The following is a 21,749-nucleotide window of genomic DNA, read 5'->3' as shown; positions in this document are numbered from 1 at the left end:
TTGACTTTAATATGGGGGGAATTTGCGAAGCCTCGTGGGGTTTGCATAGAATATTGGGATAGGTATTCGACTGTTCAACATCTCTGGGGTAAATAGAGGAGGAAAAAATCAACACGCATCAGAATGTAGCTAGCACTCTTGACTGGGAAGAGTTAATTTTCATTGTGTTGATTGAATTGTTTTTCAATTATGAAACCGGGTCGCATAGTTTGGTTTCATGCCCTAACGAATAGATGGAACAATAGAGCGAAAAATATTTCAACCTTTATTGTTTCCAGGTAGCTTGGTTTTATGCATACAACCAGAGGAGTAAGACAAATGGGGGCTTGAAGCGCAAGGCAAATCTGGGGCCCCTTGATAAAGATCAAAGATTTTTCAGATACGAGGCGTGTATTCAAAGTAAGTTTTGTACATTGCTGTAAAGCTTGAAATCTAAGCTATTTTTCTACGTAATCGCCATTCACTTCGATGAGCTTCCTCATTCGTACGACAAACTTTTGTATCCCCTCCTCGAACCACGACCCCGCCGCCTCGCGCAAGAACGAAATGACCGCTTCATGAACTTCTTCATCGTTCGCAAATTTCATTCCTTCTAGATGTTTTTTAAGAGCAGAAAACATGTGGAAGTAACTAGGGGCGACGTCGGGACTGTAAGGAGGGTGGTCCAACACATCCCAACCAAATTCCGTAATGAGTGACTCTCCGCACTGTTTCGTCCGAGTGTGACGGCCTGCCGCTGCGCTCCTCGTCATGAACGTTTAGTAGGCCAGCAGAAAATTCTCTACACCATTTTCGAACGTTTTTCACGTCCATACATTTCTCACCATACACCTCTTCCAATTGACGATAAATTCCTGTAGGTGGAGTTTTTTTTGAGTGCAAAAACTTACTGACTGAACGTAACTCGCACCTGGCGGGAGCGAAAACCGGCACTTCCATTGCAAATGGCTGCTACGTCAAGACTGAGCGTCCTAATGAGCTCCACCATGTGTCGATTGGTGGAGAGAGGCCTAACGTATACAACAGTGTTGCCAGATTTCATCTAGCGCTACTTGCGGCGATACAATGGCCTTGGAGACCTCACTTTAAATACACGCCTCTTATTTCAGAATATGTTTCTAATGCTAAGATAAAGTGATAACGATTCATGCATAATAATCAAAATGAAATAATAAACAATGAAATAATATAAAATATGAGGGAATGGCAAAATTTTCTAGTATATTTTCATGATCTAGGTACTCAACATAATATAAAATAATGAAGGCAGCATGGTCAATTTCGTCGATGATACAAATGTATTAAGGGGTGCAGAGGACTTTGAAGACAAGGCGCAAATTCTCAATGAAAATAAATCTAAACTTATTATTTTTGATACAAACAGCAAACAGGTCACAGAAACAAAAGTCACCCAGCCTCATCTTCGGTAGACTCGGAACCGAAATAATCATGAATATAGGTGGATGTATACATCAGAATGGCCAAAATGAAAATCAACTCAATTTCCAGCGTATAAATGAAACAGACATGTATGATTACTACTCATCATTTTCAATTAATCCCTGGGATGAAATTCTAACCATTATGGAGTTTTTTCAGGTGACCTTTCGAGAATTCGAGATAATTAAATAGGATGGGATTTTTTTATTTGAATTAACGTGTCCCAGCAATTAGGCCATCGACACATGTTAAAATGTACAATATGATATTGTGACATCTATTTCTTGCATAAAATATGTGAAGTTTTAGAAAATAAAACTTTAGAAACTAACACACAATAAATTGATGATATTGAAAAATTCCTTCATATGAGAATAAGATGATGCAAAACTTTCGAATCTGCACTCACGGGTTAAAAAACTCTACCATCTCAAATGTTGCCAAACTGAATATAAATTCTTTGGTATTAAAACAAATTCCAGAAACATTTTCCAAAAACGTTGATAGCTTAATTTATACATGGTGAAAAAGTCCAATTTCTTAACACCCTGTGGAACAGTTCGGAAAATTTGTAGAGTTTACGCTTCCTGAAGAACTTCTTTTACTTCTATGTATCGCTGAGCATTCAGAGCTCCTTAGATGCTACTCTTGATATTGCTGCCTCTATATTAATAGCTTGGCGTGTATATATAATTCCAGGTTTTTATTTGAATACGTGTATCAACAAAAGGAATCAAGATATCAATGTGAAATAAAAACTGAAAGATGGCGAAAAATATGGTCTTTGTAATAAACCGAGTGTACACTTTACAAATTTCCTGAACTGTTCCACAGATTGTTGAGAAATTAGACTACAAATACATGATTTTTCACATTGTATCAACATTTTTGGAAAACTTTTCTGAAATATGTTTTATTATCAAAAAATTCAGCAAAATTTTAGGTGGTCAAGTTTTTTTGCTTGTGAGTGTATGTGTATTATGGAAACTAATCTCAACTGAAATTAAATTAAACAATTATTCAATTGGGATAATCACGACAATAGAAGCTTCATGAAATTCAATGTTATTAATCGATATTTGAAAAATATTCACTCAACTATCTAGTCTGAAGAGTATATGCGAGGTAAAGACAATATGTCTTCATGAAAATCGAAATGTAGTTAATGAAATTGATCCAAGAAATTCATTTTCGAAGATCTATGCTCTGTTGGACGTATCAATACTTGGTCTAATTGCATGTGACTAACTCGATATCCCGAGATGTCTCTTGATAATCAGAGTTGATTCCCTTCAAAGTAAACCTATGGTTTATTCATGTGTCTGGAGTATGCAGGTATCAAATTTCGAATTCTACCTGTCTGATGGAAACTTGAGGAATGGAGTGGCTAGACTATATATGCCGGTTTCCACAATTTCCCATGAGTGGAATCACGAGTGCCACATTGAGAAGATAATAATATGCCTACATATCCAAATTGAAAACGAATGAGAATAGCACTATAAATCAGGAGCTGTTCCACGCTTGTTTAAATTGGTAATTATTTAATTTTCTTTCTCTAATTCTGTGGCTAATGCATCCATTCTGCCACATCTTTTGTAGACCAAAATCATGCGAGAATATCTCAGATTCGAATAAAATTCATGGTTATATTTTATTATTATACAGGGTTGGGATAAAGTATGGAACCAAGTATAGTTATTTATAATACAAGTGCAGAAGGCATTGGTATTCTTCCACGAGTTCAAAATTCAAAAACGAGCCACGAAGTGGCGAGTTTTGGAATGAACGAGTGGTAGAATGAGCCTTCTGTACGAGTATTATACATTATTTTCTCTAATTCATTGCATTTTCATTGAAATTATTGAAATATTTCCATAAATATAATTTAGTGATTTTTCCATTGAAAAATGTTGGTTGGCAGAACTGATTTCTTTAAGGCAAATTGATGAATTGACAGATAATGCCGTGGCGGAAAGTTTGGAGTACCAACATAGAATAATAAAATATAACCATGAAAACTGTGCGTTTCTGATTTCTGACGTGTGTCGTACGCTGCGAAAATCGTTCTCTTTTCAATAAAAAAATTTATATGTCGAACGAATGCGTGGAGACCAATGAAACTAGATTTCTTTCGAAACAATAACAATGGGAACACTATGAAATCCTATGGGATTAAGGGATGTTTTCTTTCAATTTTCTAGATGATACTCAGATATTTACACGTTATCTGTTGATATAGTAGGAACTAATTCAAGAGAAGTAACTTAGCCGTAGCAATAATTTGATAGATATTTTTCAGAGGGGCTGAAAAAATAAATTTCCGCTCTTCTCTTCTTTCTTCTTCTTGCGCGATTTTTTCAGGGGTGCAGAACAATAACTCTCGAAAGAATTTTCCAGAGACATGAAAGTTTAGAGGTTTAGTTTTGAGTTCTTTTTTCGGTTATTTACAGGGAAGAACGAAGAAATCGAAGATGCAAAATACACAACAAGAACTGAATTTTCATGGTATTTCGAATTGTACATTTCGGCCACAAGATCATTTCATCCGAAAGAGACAAATTGTAATGCATAATATCCTTGATCAGCCCTCGTGATTTTTTTTTTCAGAAAAATACATTTATCGCGTCATTAACGATCACAAAGATTTCTCTCATCCCTTCTACAAGCAAGGAAGATTTATCAACTTCAAGAGACCATCGTCTGAGAAAAAGACCAAAATTAATATCGATTCTCAGATTTGATTTCAATTTCACCACCATATATCCAAACAGCCAAGGTCTGAATGTTCATTAAGTTTTAGTGTAAACTCTACCTTATTTTAACAATGGCTTTAGTTCATCATGAAAACGAAGATTGATTGAAGCTCTCCGAAAAGAATACAGGATCCACAAAAAAAAATTAAACACATCAAGGTGAAGAGATATTTATTTTGTCATATTTGTTCAAATTAATAACGTACACACCCCCTGGTCTGTTTCTAGTAGAATTTATTTTATTTTTGAATCAGTTACGGCAAAAAAGACCTAAGTACGAAATTATTCGTGTCATTCATTGTTGCAAATGAATTCCTCGAATGCGATGGAATAAAATTTCCGTCACACATCCCACGGTCAGAGATCAACTAATATTCAAGCCACTCCTGACTTCTCGTTAGAGTTTTCCGCATTGTTTGATTTCCATAGTTCGTATTATTATATTAGGTGTACAAATTTGCTTCCGTCGTTTTGCAATAGATGGCTGTAGCGGTGAGTGGTATCTCCTTCTTTTTCTGTTTGACTTCTCCCTCTTCTTTTTCTTTTCTTATTTCTCTTCTCCTTTTACTATTCCTACTCCAACTTCTTCTCTTCTTCTTTTTTCTCTTCTTCTTGTCCTTTTACTTCTCCTACTCCTACTTTTTTTTCTTTTTTTTCTTGCTTCTTCTTCCTTTTCCTTTTCTTCTTCATCTCCTTCTTCTCTTTGATACTTCTTCTCCGTCTTCTTCCTTTCCTCATTTCTTCTCCTCTTTCTTGTTCTCCTTCTCCTTTCTTTTTTTTTTGTTCGTTTTTCCGTGTTCTTCTTCTTTCTTTCTTATTTTTTCTCCTTCTACTACCCCTACTCCTACTCCTTCTCTTCTTTTTGCTTTAGTAATGAATCTATCTTTCTATTATTCCGGCATTACATACTCTACGATTTACGAAACTAATCATAATGTCCACGCCCTGATTGACTTTTTCGTAATGAAATTGAAAAAAGAATCTCCTGCTGCATTTTGATTCTTCTTCACAATGTTCTTCCTCTTCTTCTTTCTTCTTCTCCTCCTCTTTTTTTGATTGTTCTTCTCCTTCTTCTTCTTCTTCTTATCTTTCTCCTTTTTTTAGACTTTATGAACTATTTGTTGTGACGGTTGCCTCATCGTTCCATCGTTTGTGAACTTTTCCTAATGACCGTCGACTTTGCTGTTCTTAGATATGTATACTGTTCTTGTCAATTTATTCTCCTGTTTCTTCCGCCATCTCACTATATCTTACGTATCGATCTTATATAAAGCTGTTTCTCACTCTGTCTCTTAATGTTTTTACTGCGAAGATTCTCAAAGTTTCCATTTCCACTGTTCTTAGGATGCTCTTCGTTTTATTCATGTCACTTCGAGTCTCGATGCCATAGGTTAGGATCGGACATACACAAAATTTATATATTCACACTTTACCATCAACATGCATGTGCTGGTTTGCTATTATCTAAAATGAATAGAAACCCTGGTGTGTCTACTTATAGATGAAAAACTTTCAGACAAAATAAAATCGATAATATATTGATAAAATAAATTATAATAATGACACGTGGTCGGTTATTTTTTCGGAAGCTTTCTTCCCATTTTTAAATTTATAATTTTTTTGGAATCGTTCGAGAAGAATATAGTTTACATTTTTTGAAATTGTCATTGTTTGACTTGAAATATATAGAATTAATTCGCCCTATATCGTCCAAAGCTTCGTCCAGAAACTTAATATAAAGACTATTTAAATTAAAGGTACAAACAATAATGAAAAATGTATTGCTAAACCGCAATAATGTACGAAAACACGATCAATTGATTTTGATGCCAAGAAATTCAAGAATAAAGAAAATAAACTATTTCTCAGAAACTTTGTGACAACTTCTTTTCCTTCTAAAAATATTTCCTCCTTTTCATCAGGAAATAAGTGATAAAATTCTCTAAACGCTTTTTCAAAAGAATATAGAAGAAAATAGTGATCCGTTTTTCAGAGCTTTGTTCTTCTTTTTCCAGATGGAAGTGTTGGAAGAAACATCTTCCTCGAATAAATGGTTAAATGAAACTGCTATCTGGCTATTCTTAGAAGAGGAGAGGGGAACCCAACAGCAACCACTCAGTACTGCTGTGCCACTCACAGTAATCAACAGTCTCATTTTCATAACTGGGATCACTGGAAATATTGGAGTATGCATTGTGATTCGTAAAAACTCAATGTTGCATACTGCCACTCACTATTTCTTATTCAACCTGGCTGTGGCAGACTTAATGCTCCTTATTTTTGGTATGTGAAAAAATTTCCTCTGGAGATATTATGTTTTCGAATAGATATTAAATTCAAAATATTTACCACTAGATCTGTAAAGTATTGCAAGGATGCAACTTTTATTTCGATTCTTCTTGGGACCAGCCTTATACAAATGGCTCCACACAATTTTTTTGTGCAATCGACGAAACCAAAATTGCGCGTGATTGGCTGTTACAGTATCAGGACCAAAAAAACAAAATACATTTTCATTCGTCTGGCTCGCATATTCGCCTTTATCGAAGAAAAACTGTGAAACATATCGTTTTTTTTTCTAGAATCCATCTTTGACGCGCACACAAACTAAACTGAGCCAACTTATCACAAAACTATCAGAAAAGTTTTTGTTGTACGAAATCTCTTCTTTCTAACGCCATCATTGGAACTTGATCGGACGTATACAACGCAAGATACAGATAACTAAAGCCATATAATAATAATAATAATTGACTTTATTCCCACAAAACAAGATCAATACAAATAATTTTACAAAGAAAAAAAATAACCTCGAAAATGTGAGAATAGGCGGAGTCCAGTGATGCACCTAAGTACATCTTCTGTTCAACTCAACCTAATATATTGAAAAAATAATGGATTTCTTTTTACTACACCTTATATATTATGTTGCATCCCAGTGCTATCTCTCTTAATAACTCATGAACTCGGATTCATTTCATTTTTTGAATGAATATCGCTTTGTAGGGTAACGAGGCATTTGCTTTTTTTTTAGTTTCCTGTAAATAACTAAATTCTACGATACTTTAAAGAAAAAACATTGAAACTCAGTTGTCAATAGAATTACGTTCATCAATAATAATTAATGAAATTAGTGAATAGTTAGATATAGGAAGTATTCAAAGCGGCTCACCTGTGTACAAAAACCTATGACAAAATGTGAATAGTTCAGCGTGAACTTACGTTTTTAATTCATTGCGTTAACCGCTCTTTTGATGAATTTAGATATTCTACGATGGATTACCTAACAGACCATAGTGTAAAATTTTCCTTGATTTTTTTCATTCCTGCTTGTATTTTCTCCAGTTCTGGGAACACGATCATAATGAAATTTGCATTAAACTTCTAACTTTTCATTATGTTTATTCGTAATAACGAACTCTCGTATTCCGAGAACCGAACCTATCCTGAAAATTCGAATTTGCCAGATTCCTGCGATCGAGTGTTATACAGGCTGTTCATCAATTGGAGATACAAATGAAATGATAGATTCCTTGGATAATTTTAAGGAAACAAAGTGCGATAAACATGGGCTCGCGAACGCTTTGTTTTAGAAATACAGGGTAAAGTTTGAGTTTTTTTTTCAAGGTTTTTTCTCACAGCATCTGCACTTTTGTTGAGCACTCGTTCCCGAACATATCGGTCTACCATGTCATCAGAATATCTGTGATTTTCGATTTCGAAATGTTTTAAAATGATTATTCTCGACTCGCTGATAACGAATCCGTTTGTATACACGATAGCTTCTTGACGAAAAGATCTAGAAACTTGAAATTTTCAGGATAGGTTCGAATATAGAATTTCACTGTTAAGTTCCTCAATGAGCAAAATATGACAATGGATTCGTAAAAACCCTCTTTTCCTGTTCATTTCAAAACTGCATATTCGATCGGGTTGAACACTCTCCCAGTGTCATCGGTTGTTTCACGTCGTTTGGCGAGCTTATAGTTTGTTTTCTGAATTTCTGATATATTTAGGTATTCATCTCAATATATTTTGAGTTGATATGAAATGTTGATCCACTATGGTATAGAAGAAGTGCGTTCTTCGTGGAGAAACGCGGGAATTGAATGAAATATCGTATCATTGATATGTTTTCATTTCCGTGCGCTTCATGTCAAATTTTATAGTTCATGTTGGGGACAAAATTTGCTCACTGAAAATATGCTCCCTCTATCTATGTTTATTAGTTTGAGATTGCAACAGATCCTAGTTGTCAATTACATATATAAAATAACAGTTTTAAGCTTCATACAAAATTTGTGTTGACCGCGTCATCAGAATCATTGAAAATTCAAGCAGAATATAGAAATCAAAAGGAGGGAATCACTAGTCGTTAACCTTCTGACTCCACATCACTGATGTCCTTATTTTTATTAATTCAGCTTGAAATTTTTGTCTTCATATTGAGAACTCATTGTACTTGGAATATTTTTCGAGATAGGAATAACTATTGTTCAAATTTGCAGTATTCATAACACTTCAAAATATATACATTGCAAATGAGGAGTATGCGCTTGTGATATATCGTGTGAAAGGTCTATTCATTTTTTTTGCAAATGATAATATTCAATATTTATTCTGTAATGTTAATATTTTTATTTTATTGCAAAAATTAAAATAGAACTAATAAAATCGAGTGAAAATTTGAAAAAATTGGGGGTTGTACCTATCTGTCTTTCGAAGGAGGTTGAAGGTAGGGTTCGCAATTTTTACGAAGAAGAATGAAAGTTAAAATTTAAATTTGATGTGTTTCAAGATTTTCCATAAATACCTATGTACAACCAAGATAATGAATTTATTCCATTTGGCTTTTCCACACTGTATATACCAGATGAAGTAGGGTAGTGAAGTGAAGACTTCATTTTCTAGATTGAGTTTGCAGCGTATCTCGAACAATGGGTTCGATTCTCCCATAGATTACCAATATTTCATCAATATACACTCGACGACACTTCCCCAAATTACGTTAATTATTCTTAATTATCGTCTTTCCTAATAGCTCGCCGAAAACGAGAGATATTAAAAATTCTTTCTTCAGGTCTTCCTAATGATGTGGCCCTCTATTGGCATCAATATCCCTGGATACTGGGAGTCTTCTTCTGCAAATTAAGAGGTCTCATTTCGGAGATGTAAGTGCGAAAAGAGTCAATTTTTTTTTAATGAATATACCAATTTCTTGTGTTTATTTTTTCTCATTATTGTGAATTCGAATATTGACTATGCTTCATTTCTTGAAGACACAATTATCAATGTCCACAATTAGTACAGGGTGGCCATATTCGATATCTAACAATATGATCACCGGAACTACTGCAGTTCAAAAAAAATATGGCAAATTATCGAACCCTTTGTTCGAGAAATAAAAGGAACTGAAAATGAAATTTCATATGAAATTTTCTCTTAAAACAAATCACCCTTTGAAACGAAAAAGGCATGATCCATAGGTTAACTTATCTATGAATCGTGATATGTTGTTACAGAATTGAATTGATCAAATAATCCATCAAATAATGGTACCAACTTATATGTCATTCATAAGATCAATCGAAAGAAAATATCTGGCATAATTTATTTTGAAAGAAAAGTCTGATCCAAAATATTTTACATCAACTTACGTCAAAAGTTCAAATGAAAATTTTTAATACTTAATATGTGAAGGAAAAATTCAACGGCAAAGTATCTTTCAGAATAATTAACAATCTAGAAATTTTATTGTATCTAATTTGACAAACTTTTTTTCGAAATTATACATCACAATCCTTGCATTCTACAATGGGAATCAATAGAATTAAGTTGGTCATAATTTCATAACATAATTTCAAAATCTTTCATTCTGAACCTTCATTTTGAACGATCAAAAATCCCTCATTTTACATTAGTGATTTCCTAGTTTTTTTTTCCGATATTATGCTTGAGCTTTCTATAATTCTATTGATGCGATCAACTCGAAATTTCACATAATGCTTGAAATTGATATTTTATATTCATATTTACTTGCAAACATTTCACTAATTGGAATCTGTTGTTACTGGAATATTAATTTTCATTCCGATTTTCTGCTTGAATTTTCATTATTCTGACTACATTGTCAACACAAAATTTCACACGAAATTCTTCATGTACCGGGTTTTTCACCATAATTTGACCCCCCCTTTAACATTGATACCAAAAGAGGTACAAAAAAATGTTTTTCACAAAAGTTTAACGAAATCGACTAGTGTTTTTTGAAATGATTTCACAAAACAAAATATATACAGAGTGGGCCACATATTGATAGCAACTTCATTTTTTCAAATAGAACACCCTGTATATTTTTCTATTTTTGACTAGCTCTTTTTCCCCTGATTTCAAATATATAACATATGTTTGGCCTATCTCTTTTATTCTGAGTACCACAGAGTTTCAAATTTTAAGAACCACCTAGCATACTCAGTAATCAGTTTTCAAGTGGTAGGCTCCGATAACTCAAAATGCTGTTTTTTGAGTTATCGCAGCCTACCACTTGAAAACTGCCAGCTTGCATGCCAGGTGGTTCTCAAAATTTGGTACTCAGAATAAGAAAGATAGGCCAAACATATGTTATGTATTTGAAATCAGGGGAAAGAGAGATAGTCAAATATAGAAAAATATACAGGGTGTACCATTTGAAAAAATGAAGTTGCTATCAATATGTTGCCCACGCTGTATATATTTCGTTTTGTGAAATCATTTTAAAAAACACTAGGCGATTTCGTGAAACTTTTGTAGAAAACATTTTTTTGTACCTCTTTTAGTAACAAAGTTAAAGGGGGATTCAAATTATGGTGAAAAACCCGGTACATAAAAATGTATGAATTTTGGTTATTCTTTTTCAAAACTCTTACTGAATTATCCATGTACGATCAGTTTGATAACCTACAAGATTCTTGAAATTTTTATTTTATATCAACAACCTAAGTCTCAACTCCGTCGGTTTTGTGATCACGGATATAATGTTATAAGAGAGTTTATTCAGAACACAAATACATAAATAAACTATATAATACTGTAGAGTTAAGTTTAAAATATTAACTGTGCACAGCAATCAACATGTTAGATATTTACAAAAGAAATAAAACACTTGACTATATGTTTCAAAATTTCAATAAAAATATATAATTTCTCATAGATATGCATGTTTCGGGTTTCATCCCGATCTCAAAACTAATTATCAGATACACACAAGTAGGTACATATAAATTCCAAAATAACAGATGATAAAACCAGAGACAGGCGGAGATTTATTTGATCATTTGCAAGATTTTTTTGAGCTGAAGATATTAACAAAAACTCTAAACGTTTACCTTTACCCTCTTGGTGTAAAATTTATGTTTCATTGAAATCTATAGGGTAATTCGAAGTGATACATTTCAAAGAATCGATCTATTATGTTCTTCAATTCCAATTCCGAGAGATCGACCAGTCTAACCTATATGTATAAACTGCAGGACATAATATTCAATAGAATTTGCATTTTTAAAAATCATATAAAAGTGAGTAGTAAACCTGCTTCTGCTATTTTATGTTCCGTAGAAAATAGATTAATTCCCTCATCAGGTATAAATTAGATGAAGACGTACTGAATATATATAAGTATTCATCCAAGTTGGAAAAATTGATAAAAACCGCCAGTGTTCAAGAAAAAAATCAAAGAGTAAAAGGCACAATGGAATATTGTGAAATGTAATTTGCATTCCACTTAACAAAATCATAAGGACCCCTTCTTCACCATTACTTTCATAACAAACCAATTTAATAATTTCATAACGAATTCTGCCGAAATATCCTCCCTGTTATTTTTTTTTCAGAGGGAATTATGCCGAAGGCTGTCTTTACTCGCTTTCTACTTGGAACAGTTTCACTTTCCCATCTGAACGGAAATGAATTCCTTTTGTTCCGAACGATATGGGTTCAAGAGGAATGAAGATTAAAATTGTATTTCTCTTCATGCCAGTAAATACAGGTTCAGAACAGTTTCTTGTTTTGAGAGGGAACACCACCACGTGGCTGCTCAGTTCAAAACGAAATTAGCGATATTTCTTCTACAAATCACCGATGTTTATAAAGTTTTCACATAATTCCCTTAAACAATAATCTACATTGTAAAAAGTAAATATTTTCAATTTGCTAATGAAAAAATTTTTTTTGCTAACTTTTCGTTTTTCGCAAAAGAATTGGTGATATGTGCAATGTACAAAAATTAAAATATTCGTGAAAAAAAAACCACCAAAAATCAATACAAAAGAACTACCACTATAATTTTGTGAAAAAAAAAATAATCGACCGTCGCACAGTACTGCCCTCTATTTACTAATACGAAAGAAAGGAAGTTGAAAATGATATCAATATTCACCTATAGTTCTTCTGACAACAACGAAGCTTTGAGAATAAACCATATAATTATTATTATTATAATCACACCGACGCGGGACTGCGGGAAATATATGTCATTTTCTCCATTTGAAAACATTAAGGGACAGCATAAGGAAAACAAGAATCACTACAAATATGGATTGACATCCATGGAAAAATTGATGATGCTACCAGCTTGATGAATATTATGATTGCTTGAATATGTAAAGTTCTGTGACTTCACAGCACGTGATATGCTTTAGAAATTTTCTTGATTATCTATTTATCCTGTTTTGGAAAGTTATCTTCAAGTTTGATTTTAAAATTTGGAGTTGAAAGCTTTAGCAAAAAGATCAGTACCGAGTATTCTACAAAATGTCCCAAAACGACAAATTTTGATATTATTTAAGGGTGCAAGCGCAGAAGTTCAATAAAACATGGTTTTCTGTAGCAAAACGTTTTATCTATTATTTGATTACATTTGGTTAATAGCTCCCTTCTCTCTGCTATAACATGCACACATTTACAATAATATTCCTTGCATCTACTGGTGCCTCTACTTCTTCAATATCTGACTGAAATTTATTTTTTTTTTCAATTTATTTTTTGTTGAACCATTTTTTGTTGTTATTTTCAGATCATGCTTCCCTTTGTATGGCCTTTCCTCTACCTGATTCATTTCAATATTCTTTAGTCCTTGAAATTGGCGTGATGTTTTGCTGATCCATTATAAATAATATTTTGCCTCACGTTCGTTTTATTTGAAATATATCTTCAGTTTAACCAAACAAATGAGTCCTCAAAGAAAATTAATTATACCTACAAACAAAAGTCAAGAAATGAAGCAGAAGCACACAAGTTTCATAAACAGATTTCAAAAGAATATTTCTGAATCCCATTAACAAAATAATATTTTCTTCAAGGGCTTCCTACGTGTCAGTCATGACGATAGTTGTGTTTTCAACAGAGAGGTACTTGGCAATATGTCACCCTCTCCACATACACAGCCTCACAGGACTTCCAAGGGCGGTCAAAATCATCGTCACCCTCTGGCTCATCGGTCTTGTAACAGCTATGCCATTCTATTACTTAATGGATGTACATTACCTAACCTATCCGAAAAATGCAACCGACAGTATTGTGATAAAAGTAAGTTTTATTTTTCTTTCATAATGGGTGATTGATTTGTGTCGTAATAAAGCGTTATCGACATCTTCCTCAGATTCCATGAGTTTATAGTGAACTATAGATATCTTTGGTATTGCTGAATTTTTCCAATTAGGTCAAATATTTCAGCCGTAGAAGACTTCAGCATTATACATAGGCGTACAACTTTCTTCCGCCTTTTTTTTCCGGAATTCGAGGCTTTATTTTGAAAAACTGGTATTGTCCATCGCTGGCCACTACTTTCTCCCATCTTTCGGGCAGCATACGAGTCACGCGTTAAAAAAACTGGTCATCTTTTGAAGCGATCACTTTATCATGTCTCTTGTTGTATAACGGCCGTTTTTCTTTCAATTCTCGGCTCGAACGCATTAATTGCGTCCGATAACGATTGCCTGTGATTATTTCAGTCGGTTTTAACAACTCGTAACACACTACGCCGAGCTGAGAGAAGATCAAGCAGATATCATTGATATAATAATAAACGGAGTGGTTCCAAACGAGAACCCTGTGGCTCTCCCGACAGGTATGACTCAACAACCCAAAAATTGATTAGATTCGATCTCACAGAATAATCCGAAAGAACTCGCAGAAGTGTTGTTAAAAGGAAATATGTCATTACATTCTTTGACGCCAGTGCATTATCGATACTGCGAATATAATCAGTGGGAATATTTCCTTTAGTTACCACTATATTCTGCTGCACACATCATGAACAGGGTGCTCAGCAGTATATGCAGTACAATAAGTGCTAGTTTGCGGAAAAAAATCGAGGTAAAAATATTGTTCTCTTTATCAACCTAGTAATGTGTTCTCTATTCAATTTTAAGGTAAGTTTTCAGTGTTTTTGTTGGATTTATAGGTTTAGCAGAGGATTCACTAATACACAGTGAAAGTTTTAATAGTTTAATAAAATCTCTAGAACGTCTCTCTCCGAGCAAGCTCGATGTGGAATAGACTCATCTCTTAGGTTAGACCTCTGTCATTCGCTCTAGATCATTGAAGAACTATTCTTGTTCTTTCTCTCGAAATTTTGTTTCGTTCTTCTAAATTGCCTCAGACGCACAGCGATCTGATACAATTCGAAACAGGACTATCAAGTTTTCAAGCAGCACCACCTCGTACATGTACACCTTACTTCAAAAGCGGTATCACGCACTGCAATGAATACCTGTTGAGTTAGGTATGGCCATTGTACAGGTACGAGATGAATACTTGAATCCTATAATATCCCTAGCTTACAAACACACAACACAGCACAGCAAGTATTGTATGAAAGAAGCCCTGAAATATTGATTATCACTAATCTAACCATACTGCAGTTCTTGTAGTTTAGTGAAATAAATAATTCCCCAAATTTTTCATTGAGCATGATGAATATATATTCTTAAAATATCTAAATCTCTGGGTTATGTATGTGGAATGTGAAACATCCAATTTCACATGTTCCAAGCAATGTAGGTAGAATCTGCAAATCTACATGCTCCAAGCCTCTAGGTGTTGTATGTAAAATCTCTAAAATTATCCTATTATGCCATTTAAAGAAAAATAAAGGTGACCTCATTACTCGAAAGTAATTCACCCTGTATATTAGATTCTCATTTTAAAATACGGTAAATTAAAATCAAAAATCGACGTGTTTCAGGTTTATTTCTTAAAATGGTTTGTTCAGCTGAAAATGAATTTGTTACATACTTTACAAATACAGTATAGAATTTTGTTATCATTTTTCAAGTTCGTATTTAGAAAATATACTATCAATTCCTGAAGTTTCACGCCACGACGCTTTCAGTTATTTCATTATTTTATTCAGCATGTGTTATAAGGAATTCATATATCCGTTTGCTGCAGGGTCATTTTGAATGTTAGCTACTCGTCCATCAATTGGAATAACCTAGACGCTCTCTTGTGAAAGTAATAACTCAAAAGTGAAATATAATTTGCCATGCCTCGCTCGCTTGATGGAAAGGCCGACAATAGAAGATACATATTTGGAGTCTGCTAATTAATCCACACATTTAACAGTACTCTGGTCTTGCAGAACTTGGAAATATGACGATTCATAACTCACGACTATATGGATACTTCAGTTGAATATGATTAAATAGATTTTCTACAACCCTCATGAAAAGTTTGCCTTACCTTTGGTGCCCTTTTAAACGAGTTATTGTGGTAATTCAGCAAATTACGTTTTGAATTGTATTTCATAACGAGAGATGCTACTTCTAAGTATTTTCAGAATGCTCGGATGTTTCTATGTACCGGGTTTTTCACCATAATTTGACCCCCCTTTAACTTTGTTACTAAAAGAGGTACAAAAAAATGTTTTCTACAAAAGTTTCACGGAATCGACTAGTATTTTTTTAAATGATTTCAAAAAATGAAATATATACAGGGTGGGCAACATATTGATAGCAACTTCATTTTTTCAAATGGAACACCCTGTATATTTTTCTACATTTGACTAGCTCTTTTTCCCCTGATTTCGAATATATAACATATGTTTGGTCTATCTCTCTTATTCTGAGTACCACAGAGTTTTAAATTTTCAAGAACCACCTGGCATGCTCAGTAATCAGTTTTCAAGTGGTAGGCTGCGATAACTCAAAATGCTTTTTTTTTTAGTTATATCGGTTTAGTTATATGTTGGTAGTTAATATACGTTTTTCACTATAAATTAGAATTGGATAATTTGGATGCAACTCCATATATTCTCCCCTTGTAGCTTTCTTATTTATATTGTTCTTCACATAAAGTGAAAATATTTCAAATTTTTCCTTTTTCTGTGTATGAAACGTATATCGTTGCCAACGAGATAACTCAAAAAAGAGCATTTTGAATTATCGCAGCCTTCCACTTGAAAATTGATTACTTAGCTTGCCAGGTGGTTCTAAAAATTTGAAACTCTTTGGTACTCAGAATAAGAGAAATAGATCAAACATATATTATATATTCGAAATCAGGGGAAAAAGAGCTAGTCAAATATAGAAAAATATACAGGGTGTTCCATTCGAAAAAATGAAGTTGCAATCAATATGTTGCCCACTCTGTATATTTTTCGTTTTGTGAAATCATTTTTGAAAACACTAGTCGATTTCGTGAAACTTTTGTATAAAACATTTTTTTGTACCTCTTTTAGTAACAAAGTTAAAGGGGGGGTCAAATTATGGTGAAAAACCCGGTACCCTAACATGCGCGGGTTCATATAGTTTTTTCACGATTCTACACACATTCTGTATCTAATTTTTAACTCTCTCAAGATCGTATTGCGGATTTGAACAACCCTATGCCGTCCAAAATTGAATTCACGACGAAAAATTTGCTGTACTTATATATAATCATGCCATTAATAACTTGCGATGTTGCTTGGTACAATGTTAAATTGTTACTGAAATGAAATGGAATTCCATCTCGAAGGCAACAATCCCACTTTTCTTTCCCTCCATACATCATCGTTCCCACTACCTGTTCAAAAAAATGCCAGGTGACAAATGAAGACATTTTTATTTCAGGAATCTGCAATATGTGGCATGATAGATCAACCGAAAAACTTACCCATGATAGAATTCAGTTTCACATTTTTCTTCGTTCTACCTCTCATCATAATTTTTATTCAGTATATGAAGATGTCCTCTAGTATCTCTCACAGTGAGCAACCTTTGGATGGAATTGGTGGATCCATCAATGAGAATCGCTTGAGAAGAAGAGCCCAATCGAACAAATCGATTGTGCGAATGCTACGTAAGTTGAGTGCTTATTAACTAAATGCTAATTCGTCTTTTCTCAAATTCTTGTTTGCTTATCATTGGCGGTTGATGAATAGTTTATGCATCTTGAGGTATTACATGCGATACGCGGTATTTTTTTAAAGAAGAAATTCTATTAAATCATTCGTTATTTTAATAACTCAAACTTTCTGCGAAAGAATCATTTCAGCCTTACTTCTGGTATGTTTCAATTGTGTACATCGTATCGGCTACGATATTTTGACCATGTTCAACGAGTTCAAATTGCATCACACTGAAACCCTTGAAATCCGCTTGAATGTTATAGAGAACCAGTAAAGGGGAAACGGAATTTCGACAATCCTTTCAAGTGATGAATTTCCTATATACATATATTTTCATATAAAAGTTGCTAATCCGACAGAAACTACCATATCGCTTTGGTACTCGGGTTGGCTTATTCCTCTTATTATCTACGACTGCATTGTTCTTCATTTGGAAATGACTAATCCTCAACAAATGCATTTGCATTTCGATGAATAAACAGTCACTTGAGAAATGATTCCCATTTGTTACATCTTCCTATTGTAACAGGCCACTTGAAAAGTCCCCGGTCTACCATAGTAGAACACATTTTTTTGGCAAAATACGATTTTATTATTGAACCTGGTTGCCTTCGAGGGCGATACAGCGATTATAGCGATATTCCAACCTTTCGATACCATTTTTGTAGTACGATTTGTCTTTCGCTTCAAAATAGGCTTCAGTTTCCGCGATTACTTCTTCATTAGCGCTAAATTTATTTCCAGCGAGCATTCTTTTGAGGTCTAAAAACAGGAAAAAGTCGCTGGGGGCCAGATCTAGCGAATACGGTGGATGCAGAAACAATTCGAAGCCCAATTCATGCAATTTTGCCATTGTTTTCATTGATTTGTGACACGACGCATTGTCTTGATAAAACAGCACCTTTTTTTTCTTCAAATGGGGCCGTTTTTTAACGATTTCATCCTTTAAACGATCCAATAACGCTATATAATAATCGCTGTTGATATTATACCTAGCGCATCCCAGAATACTGATGCTATAACCTTGCCAGCTGACTGTTGTGTTTTTCCTCGCTTTGGATTCGGTTCATCGTGTGCAGTTCACTCAGCTGACTGTCGATTGGACACAGGAGTGAAATGATGGAGCAGGTTTATTGCACTTAAACAGCTTCAAACACTGCTCAGAATAATAAACACGTTGTTGCTTTTGATCGATTGTGAACTCGCGCGGAACCCATTTTGCACACAGCTTTATCATGTACAAATATTCACAATGTCTGCTATCTCGATCAACTTCACTTTACGGTCATTCAAACTTATTTTGTAAAATTTTTTGATTTTAACGCCGGTGACAGCCTCTTTTGGGCGTCCACTGCGTTCGCCGTCTTCGGTGCTCATTTCACCACGTTTAAACTTAGCATACCAATCAATGATGGTTGATTTTTCTGATGCAGACCCCGGACACTCTTTATCAAACCAAGATTTTGCTTCAACTGTATTTTTTCCCTTCAAAAAGCAATATTTAATCAGCACACGAAATTCTTTTTGTTCCATCTTTTTTCAAATACAAAAGTAGCTACACTCAAAACGTAATATCTCACAAACTAATGGTTGGACTGCTGTCAAATTTAGACAAGTATCGTTTGAATGTTGGTATTAACTAAAAATCATATGGATTCAATACTAGCACCGCAATCTATGCATCACACCGGAACTTTTCAATTGGCCTAATACTATATCGGAAAGAGATACCCAATAAATAATGTTTTTGTTCAGTTGCAGTTGTGGTTGGTTTTTTCTGTTGTTGGGCCCCATTCCATGCTCAGCGCTTGGTTTTTATCTACGGCTCTGATTGGGAATACATTCACGAATTCAACGTTTGGATGTTCTTTGCAACTGGAATCTTCTACTACTTTTCGTCCACCCTAAATCCAATTCTGTATAATGTTATGTCAAGAAAAATGAGGAAGGCCTTCAAGTACACATTCCAGTCGATGTGTTCTAAGCAAAGGATATCAAGAAACTCCGATATGTCGAGCACAACGTTCCACGGTAGACGGAGTTTCAGAGAAGAAACCCAAGTGATATTTGGAAACGGAAGATTGTCAGTGAAAAGAAAACCTAACTTCGAGAACGATGTAAAAAACTGCAAAAGATATGACTTGATCAAATTTCAAAATGAGAGTATCGTCTGAAAGCAATATGTGTTGATACAAATTTGAAAATAAAACCGTCTCGAAGATCTCAAAGTTCCTTGGGAACTAAAACTGACCAGTTTCGAGATTTCAAAAGCCTGGAAATTATTTGAACATTTGGCACAATGAAATGTTCTATCAGATATGTATTTCGTATATAGATGGTGGCTCAAATAAAACTTGTAGGCCGAATATTTCAGTTTATTTCCGAATATGAGCTCTTCCGAAAAAAGCCGTCTTGTGATTCGTTAACTACCTCAAGAATCTCGAATGGTAATGAAGATTGAGTGACGCATAATTCAGAAAGTTTTGCAATTATATCCACGAACCTGCGAAAAAATGTCTGCTTGGTGTTCATTTCTTGGAAATGATAGATGAAGTGCTTGAGTTCCTGAACAAATCCCAAATAAGAGATTTATATGAGATTTTATCATATTTTTTTAGACAATACTATAATTCTCATTCGATGTTTCCATCAAAATATCTGTGCGATAGGATATCGAATAAACGACTGTTATCTTTCAGTGGCGAAGTGAGGATGGTCTCGGGACATCGTTGCGGCTTGATAGCCAATCGATTATTTGAATTAGTCGCTCTCCAACCGTGAGATAGGCTGTAACACCATATCGGTTCAAAATGAATAAGATAATTGTGTCCATTGTATGCCAGGAATTTATAAAGGACACAAATAATTTCCTCCGAAAAAATTAGTACTGGGGTTTTAAAAAATGCGAATCGGGGGCCGACAAATCTGAATTAAATAATGAAAAATTCCACCATGTTGAACCAAGGACTATTCAAATCTATTATACAGATGTAATCTTTTATATCTGAACAGATACGGCATATTTGATATTTTGGCACAAAGTTGGATTATTTTGAATCTTTATCCATTAATATTCGTCGCTGTGGGAACATGTTGTCCATAAACAAAATTTTTCAGATATTCCCAAAGAAAAAAAAATCATTGGTAGATACATCTGGTGATCTGAGACCATTTGATCGCGCCATTCGTTTAGACTTGGACAACCTGTTGGTGCTAGACATCACCGAAATTAATTGGAAGCGGTAGAACTGTCGAAATAATTTTATGCAGTAAAAGCTCCAGATATTTGGCAACCATGGATAAAAAACTGCCCTATGATATAATTCTCCAGTATTCTTATCCAAACATATTTTTTTGAAGATACTTTTCGATTTACGAAGAATCTACTTTTTTACTTTATTACAACATATATGGTTTTACAACGCATCACTCAATCGACTATCAAGATCAAGCACGGCCCTGTGACCATTCCCACTTCGCCATTGAAAGAAAACGCTGTTTCGATTTGAATTCAATACCGTATAACGCAGTTTTTTTTATTATTACATGTTACATTAGATCATGAGTGTCCTTTGGAACCCAATCTTTTCAAATGTATTTTCCAAATCTGTATCGAATTCAGAGCCTTTAAATCACATGTCACTCAATCCCTATTACAACTTGAGCGTTTGTCACCCTGAGGATTATCGTCCACGAATTTGCAATCAAAAAATGTTTCCCTTCAAATATAAATTGACCTGTTTCGGTGTTTTTCGGAAAAACTCATACTCATAAAAATATTTGGCTAGAGTGTTTTATGTGGGCTATCCTGTAAATAATTAATTAGTCGTTCGTCATTTGAATGATATGTGATATTTGCTCCATGCTCCTGTAAATAAAGTTCTTACTACCAGCTTTGCTCAAGACTTTCTTCACAGCCCAACTTTTTGCTTAACATCCGCAAAATTAATTTCGAAGAAATTCTATTTAATTTAGGGGCATAGTGCCACAACCAATAGCAGAGTTTTTTTATCCAAGAAATAACCCTCCGCCAATTCAGGAAGATGTATCCCAAAAAATATATTTGACATAAATGCGATATTGTGACACGTAGAGAAAAAGTGGCTTACTATTCCATTAACTTCAAAAATTTCATTTCATCTTTTATCATAACAAGAACATCAGTGGCTCAAGATTATGCATTTCAA

General features: G+C 34.1%; 1 protein-coding gene across 2 annotated transcripts in view; it reads left to right on the top strand.

Annotated features, from left to right (window-relative positions):
• LOC123684887 (neuropeptides capa receptor-like) overlaps positions 1-21,454 on the top strand; it is a 34,426-nt gene extending 12,972 nt beyond the window's left edge. The window contains exons 2-7 of one of the 2 annotated variants that reach the window (XM_045624388.1): positions 279-399; positions 6,212-6,479; positions 9,277-9,367; positions 13,532-13,757; positions 17,285-17,513; positions 19,318-21,454. In XM_045624388.1, the coding sequence (XP_045480344.1) occupies positions 6,212-6,479; positions 9,277-9,367; positions 13,532-13,757; positions 17,285-17,513; positions 19,318-19,736 (1,233 nt within the window). In that variant the 5' untranslated portion in view covers positions 279-399 and the 3' untranslated portion in view covers positions 19,737-21,454. The remainder of the gene's footprint in view (positions 1-278; positions 400-6,211; positions 6,480-9,276; positions 9,368-13,531; positions 13,758-17,284; positions 17,514-19,317) is intronic. The other variant, XM_045624387.1, reaches the window with a different exon arrangement.
• The last annotated feature ends 295 nt before the right edge of the window (positions 21,455-21,749 follow it).

The sequence above is a fragment of the Harmonia axyridis genome, chromosome 7 (genome assembly GCF_914767665.1).
Source record: "Harmonia axyridis chromosome 7, icHarAxyr1.1, whole genome shotgun sequence".
Lineage (NCBI taxonomy): Eukaryota > Metazoa > Arthropoda > Insecta > Coleoptera > Coccinellidae > Harmonia > Harmonia axyridis.
Note: the sequence above shows the minus strand (reverse complement) of the source record. Positions and strands in the feature narration are given on the sequence as shown.